General features: G+C 34.7%; 1 protein-coding gene across 1 annotated transcript; it reads right to left on the reverse strand.

The window, feature by feature from the left end:
• Positions 1-1,120: 1,120 nt before the first annotated feature.
• LOC114323307 (exocyst complex component EXO70H1) lies at positions 1,121-3,326 on the reverse strand. Its single transcript, XM_028270879.2, has one exon. It carries the CDS (start codon positions 3,119-3,121, stop codon positions 1,205-1,207), a length of 1,917 nt encoding a protein of 638 aa, XP_028126680.2. The 5' UTR covers positions 3,122-3,326; the 3' UTR covers positions 1,121-1,204.
• Between the last annotated feature and the right edge of the window lie 3,959 nt (positions 3,327-7,285).

The following is a 7,285-nucleotide window of genomic DNA, read 5'->3' on the forward strand; positions in this document are numbered from 1 at the left end:
GACGCTCGAACGGGGACTCTATATTGCGTGTTCCAAACCAGGGTTTATGCTCGAGTAGAAGATCCCATGCTCGAGCGTACAAACACAAAACCCAGTATTTTTGCTGACACACAAAATGCTGTGAGAGTGAAATCTCCACTCGAGCGTTCGAGCGGGAAGATCAAAACTAGAAAATTACAACTCGATTACGAACTTAGTTTTTCCATGAATTTTGACAACAAGAGTCCTAACATGAGGAAATAGCATGATTCTCAACTTTCAAGAGCCTCAAAACTACCTCATTCTAGATAAAATATATGCTCTGTAAAGATTTACATATATGAATTTATTATACACGTAGGTCAAACCTGACATTTTCCTGGGCAGATTTGAGTACAGAGAGATCTTAATGAGAGCCTTCATGATGCTCGGCATGGAATGTTATTTATGCTGTGTTTGGTTGAGAGATTTGAGAAAGGATTTGGAAAAATAAAAGAAAAAAATTTGTGAGATTAGATTAGATAAAATATAAATATATTTTATTCATATTTCAACTACATTTTCTATTTCTTTTTCTAAATCTCTCAACTAAACACAGTATAAAGGCTTTCGGATGAGGGAAAGGAAAACATTAGATCTCTTGCAAGCATATTTTATTTTGTAGTGTTCCCACTACATGAAGTTCAAAATAAATTAATTAATTAAAAAAAAAAAAAAAAACTATCTTTTGTATTTCAATTACGATCCTATGGATTGGTCATTGCCTACTGTTTGAATATGTTGGCTTAATCAGCGGCCAGAAAACGTAAACAACCAAATACATGGAAGTTTCAAGTTCACTGTGTTTGGTACTTTATTAAGTGAAACAGTTAAGCTATTTGGGCAGAAAAGTACAGTTTATTAATGAAGGATCATAATTTTAGTGGCTTGAATTAATTAAAATCTGTACCTAAATTCCTTAATGTGGATGTTTTGAAAATATTTAGTACTATTTTTTACTTCAAAATCAAAATGCCTTTTTTTGTTAAACTGATTAAAATTGCATTATGGTCTCAGTTCGAAAACACTGAAATTGTACTGACTGTTATTAAATTGCTGAATAGTGTTTGTTAAATAAGCTGTGACGTAGATCAAAGTGCTAGACAAAAAGTGATAAAACATTTTGTGCCATGTTATGGAATTACATAAACGTCTACGGCAAACACCAGGATACACGTGAATGTGACTATGAAGATGATGACGATGATGAACTTCCAGAAACGGCAGTCCCATGGAACAAATCCGACAAATAATTCCCCAAATTATCGGGTGAAAACCTCACCAACACTTCCAGATTTCTCTCCCCACTCAAAGTTATCAAATACGTATCATAAAACTTCCTATAAGCCGGCACAAGCTTCTTCGCTATCGATACTTTGATCTCATCTCTTAGCTTCCTGTCCGGTACCACCCACGACATCTGTTTTCGATACACCTCTTCGAAAGCCAAGTTGAATTGACTAAAACACCCCTTCACGGTCTCCGGTGACATTGCATCACTTGAATTCTTCGGTAGAGTAGAAAACACCTTAGTCCAATCCATCGCTTCGTAGTTTGCTGCATATTGTTTCACTGTTTTCTCATGCTTTGCCACCCAGTGATCGCCGAGGAGGTACTTGAGGTTAGTTGTACGGACTTTCTCGATGGCAAATTGAAGATTGTTGGCCAGAAAGAGATAGGACAATGCTATGTCATTGTAGAGCTTGGCTTTGCTGTCAAGTTTGCAAAGGAGCATGAGTACGATCCACGCCAGTCGAACCGAAACAGTTGGTGTTGGACTCTCGTCAGAGTTCATACTTTCAAAGTAAGTTTCCAGCAACCGCGACTGTGTCGGTGATGTTGAATCAGCGACAATGTCAGTCAGGACACCGCTATAATTAGCGAGTAAAGATACGTAATTCATCACTGAATCCGTCATTGGGTGGATTCCACCGCCGGGAACTAATGTCTTCGACGAGTTCTTTTCGATTGACAACTCAAACTCTGATAAAATTATTCTCACCGAGTCACCAAGTTTGATGAGAGAGTTTAGAGCTTGTAATTTAACAGTTGAGGTCGATTGAAATGAGAAGATTGATTCAATCTCTGACCATAGACCAGAGATTGACTCGTATAAGTCCATTAGCCGGAAAATTTTCTCCGGTGATCTTTTACTCTTTCCTATAAGTTCAGGAAATCTGAACAAATTGATGGCTCCGTCTCTGGTAACATCAGTGAAGCACGATTCTCTAATCGTGTTCGATGCAGAGAACACGTGATCACAGAGAAGCCTCTCACCATAAAAGAGTGTTTTCATGGCGATCCTTATCACATTCAACCAGTTCTTGATGTGCTGCTCAAAAGCTTCTGAGTTCATCTGGTTGATCATTGAAGAATTGTACCTTCCAATCCCGAGATGATAGAGTTGTTCCTCTACAATCGATGTTCGAATAATTTTATATATCTTCACACACTCTTTGCCATAGCCAGAGATTATCATACAGTCAGCAATCAACTTAAGGTCTGACATGGAGAGTTCGGAGAGTCTTTCCACTTCACAGATTGATTCGTCGGCCGTCTGAACCACCTCGTCGGATCCAACACAATCTTCATTGTCAGACTCACCAGACCGAGAATGCGCTAATGTGCGTGACGAATGGCTTGACACTGATTCCGGATCCAAATACCGTCGGTTAGCTGACAAAATCCGGTAAAACTCCTTTTCAAGTCTTTTCATGGCGATTTGCATAAAGTTTTGTGCCAGAACAAGCTTGTAAGAACCTGAATTCACCGATACCAAGAAGTGCATGGCTCGGCGCAAGTCCTTGATGCATTTGATGTAGTCTTTGGCTTCTTTTCTGTCTTTTTGGAAGAGAGATACGAAGTTAGCGAATGAAGAAGCGTCATCGAGGTCCCATTTCGTGATCGTGGCCTCTGCAGTCTCGAGGGTTTCCTCCATCATTGATTCGGAGAAGGTGCGGTGCGGTGAGGGAGGCATGCTTCGAGGGATTGAAAATGAAGATGAAGAAAGTGAAGAGGTAGTTTTGTTGAAAGAGAAGAGACGTGCCATGCCTTTTCGGGTCATGTTTGGTGTCTCTTTCCTTTTGATTTCAAGAACCCCCATTTGAGTGTTGAAAAATGCACAGAGAGAACTTAAGAACTTCACAAGTTGTCTGTGAATGAGTTGTAGTGCAGCGAGAGATTGCGATGAGTTGAGTTTAAATAAGAGCGGGGAAGCCCGTGTCCAACTGAGGAAGGTGGGAATTGACTTGGCATGTGGGACCCCCTATTGACTGACTTGGTTTCTGTAAACGTGTAAGGACAAAAGGGCGCATACGTGTAATTATATATGGATTGAGAATGACTCAAATGTGATTCTAACATCTACCTTTAGCTTTCTAGAAGTTAAGGTTAGTTAAGGCTACGAGAGTGAACCTTTAGCAAGTCTTTTTTTAACAGTGGTACCCAAGATCACTTGCGCTATTTGATTGAAAGATTTAAAAGGAAATTTGAAAAAAAAAAATGTGTGTAAAATTAGATAAAATGTAAGTATTTTTTATTCATATTTTACTTACTTTTTTCTTTTTTATTTCCAAATCTCTCAACTAAACCCAGCATAAAAGACTTTATACAAGGGGAGACATGGTTAAAACTTGGAGCTACTGTTTTATATTGCCGGATACATGATAATATATTAGTATTTTTCGGATACTTTGTCAAGGTCCGTAGAATTACTCGTATGAATAATTTTCTGTTTTTGAATTCTGCCTACATGTTGGTGGATACATACATTGATAAGAGGAGTTGTTATTCCTGTATACATATATATACATTTAAATAACCTTTGGTCCACAGTCTATACTTAAATGGCAGGCTGACTAGTCTCATATCATGCATGGAATGGAAGTAAATTTATTCAGCTAATCACACAAGTAAGGTTTGAAATTATGAGATTTAGATCGCTTCCTACCTGCTATATATGAAAAATGCCAATAACAGTTCAAAAAAATGTCAACAATCGTTAGTGGGCGTGTTAAGGTATTGATTATTGAAATAAGTGAAAAATGTACAAAAATCTATTGAAATACTGTGTAAAAGTTGCATTGAGATTGTAATTTTCCTCTCTTATTAATTAGCATGACCCGGCATCTATTTCAATTAATATGTGGCAATTGCCTTCTCTTCCAGTAGCAGTTTTGTAATTAAAACCATCTTCCTGAGTTCTTTGTTTTAAGGTGATAACTTAAAACAATGTCATGTCGTTTTGTGTTCAATCTTGGTGTATGTTTTTCTTTTTGTATATTCTTTACTCGGTTCCAAAACCCTGCAATCATGTTGCAACACCATAATTTGCAAGAATTATAATCCCAAAACAACAGACAAATTTTAGCATTCCGTAAAAGTTTCTTTTAAATTGAGCCATTAGCATTTTTTTTTTTTAATTTCTATTTTTTTTTTGTATGTTTGCTTTTTACTTTCTCTTGAAAATTTTTTTACTCTTTTTTTTAATATATACATTTTTATTGCTGTGGATTTTCTTTTTGACTAAGGAGAAGAATACCAGATCTGGGGCTGGTTGGGAAACAACCTGGAAGGATGCCCACAACACGAGACGAATTGTATTTAGGTAAATAAAAGACCATTTCTTCTTCAAACCATTTAATTAATGCACCTCCTTATTTTCTTGTCTATAAAATCAGCCTGTCCTAGTCAATTTTCTCCTCCAAAGTCTTCCAAAAACAAAACAAGTTGATCACCATTAGATTTGATTAGTGTTTTAAATTAATTAGATTTTTAACTTTTTTTTTTTTTTTATCAACAAATGTTAGTTGTTAATTGTTAGATTAGCACTTGTGGGAAAAAATCTCCCCACCCTTGGCAAAGCACCTAAGTGTTTGCACTCCCTTAATTCGACCTTGTAAGGGGAATTAAACCCATGACCTCCTTAGGACTAAGTTCTAAAGAAGGCATGGGGCCAATTAGCCTAAGCCTAACTAGTCAGATTTTTAATTCTTGATAATGAGGTGGTAGTCCCCTCAAATGCAATTCCCTTTCAATGAATTGACAATAATCCTCTTATTGAATTTTTTATTCTAAATTTACTTGAGACTAAGGCCTAAGGTAGTATTTGGTTTCCTAAAATGAAATGACAATTTCATTAGAATGTTCTTTCTCACGTTTGGTTCACTAAAAAAATTTAAAAAAATGTATTGTAAATGGAATTATCATTCATTATTGTACGGGAATAATCATTACAAACGCAGATTAAAGATTGACCAGTCCATTCCATATTCATTCCAATAAAAAAACACATCATTATAAGTTGGTCTAATAGACAAGGTGAGCGTGCGTTTAAGTTTTAATGGTGCGCTGTGCAATTTTTCTCTCCCATGATCTCCCCTTACCAATTGTTAAAAAAAATACTAGATTTACTTATCATATGATGTGTCGTTGTATTGATGCAATGGATTCCAACATTGAAACAATGCAAGAATAAATGTAAAATAATAAGCAATAGAGAAATGGGAGTGGTAGATGAGGAATGGTTTCTTTCTATGTACTTTTCAATCCCTTTTCAGCTCAATCATACAAGTTTGTGCATAGGTGTTCAAATGAAATGGGATTATATTTGGTTGGGTTTTAAGAACTTGTTTTTCATATTATTTTTTTTATAAATTAGAAATTAGTTTTATTGTAGCACTTCTAGGTACACAACTAAATAATAATAATAAATACTCAGAAGATCTACATGGATGTTAGATTCTACACCAAAAAAAAAAAAAAAAAAAAAAAAATTCACATGGATGTGAGATCTAGATCATGTCACTATTCTTAATATTTTTTCTGTAATTTACTTTTGTATATGTTTATTTTTTGTCCTTTCGTAGACTTGTTTGGAAAAACTTTCCCATGTAGTTGGACAGAGAGACATCTCACAAAACAATTATTAGACCAGTGATTAGTGCTCTGTATATATCAGAAAAAGGATAATATATAAATATAATATGTCTATAATATATAAATATAATATGTCTATTTTTTGTACTTGAAATATCTCCGTCCATAGTACTTATTATGATTTTCAATTTTTGACGATTTAAAATAAGTGTCATTATAATAATTATTTTAAATTCTACAGCCCACTATACATAAATATACACAGTAATATTCATTCTTATGTATCATCTCTAATTACATTGGAAAAAACAAAGAAGTAAAATATGTTTATCTTTGGTCATTCAAGCACACATGCATTTTAAAAAAAAAAAAAAAAAAAAAAAAGGTAAAAACTCATGACGAAGTATCTGGATATGGAAATTTTTAGCAAGTGATTTCTTACAAGAAAATAAGTACTCTGATGTCCCTAACTTACTCAAAGTCTAAACAAACAGCTAACATGTTCATGTTCAAACTTCAGAATGAATGTTGGGTCGTTTATGAGAGAAAGTCATACAAAAATTTTATAAGATGAAGATTAATTTATTTACAAAAATAATATTGTCATATTATTCTTATAGAGTTTTTTGTATAAATTTTATGTATGAATAGTGTTTTCCAACTTATTGTTGTTTCTTCAATCTATTGCTAGAAGATGATCGTGCAATGAGTAATTAACTTGTATCACTTGTTTGATTTTCAAACTCAAAGATTATTTTATAGTTCAGTTGTTCACTCTTATACTTCTAATTGAGAGATTAGGAGGTCAGTCCTACCGTTGGACTGTAATTGTTCGTGTGATATATTAATTCACTTATCATACTTGTAAATATCTCACTGATTGACAAGAGAAAAAAAAAGAAGAAAAAAGCACATCTCTATTTTCTTTTGTTTTTGCAATCTAGAGGAAGAGGAAAGAGAAAGGAGAAATTGTATGGCGCATCAATGAGACTCGGAATCTGAATCTCATGTCTATCACCAGAAAAGCAAATGTCTCATCTATTAGGTCAAATTTTGATCTCGCACATCTCTATTTAATAATAATAAAAAATATTTGTTACTAAATGTATTTAACTGTTTTATTGCACCTCTTTCGTGTATTACCACAACAAACATAATTTTTAAAAAATAACCAAAAAATAATGGGTTATGAGAGATGTTATATATATATATTTTTTTTTTGATAACCGAGTATCCGGACCAGCACCCCTTCGGAGTGTCGCCCCTCGACTAATCTCGGGATCCTGAGCTTATCGACCGGGCAAAGACGCAGTGGCCCACCAATAGTCAGTTGAGGGTGAGATTCCAACCTAAGACCTAGTGAGAAGCATACTTCTAAGTCCTTGATCTC

The sequence above is a fragment of the Camellia sinensis genome, chromosome 1, assembly GCF_055761805.1.
Source record: "Camellia sinensis isolate YWXY chromosome 1, ASM5576180v1, whole genome shotgun sequence".
Lineage (NCBI taxonomy): Eukaryota > Viridiplantae > Streptophyta > Magnoliopsida > Ericales > Theaceae > Camellia > Camellia sinensis.

Bases quoted from the DNA above. Each gene is read 5' to 3' on its own strand.
- LOC114323307 (XM_028270879.2), bottom strand. From the start codon at position 3,121: ATGGGGGTTCTTGAAATCAAAAGGAAAGAGACACCAAACATGACCCGA.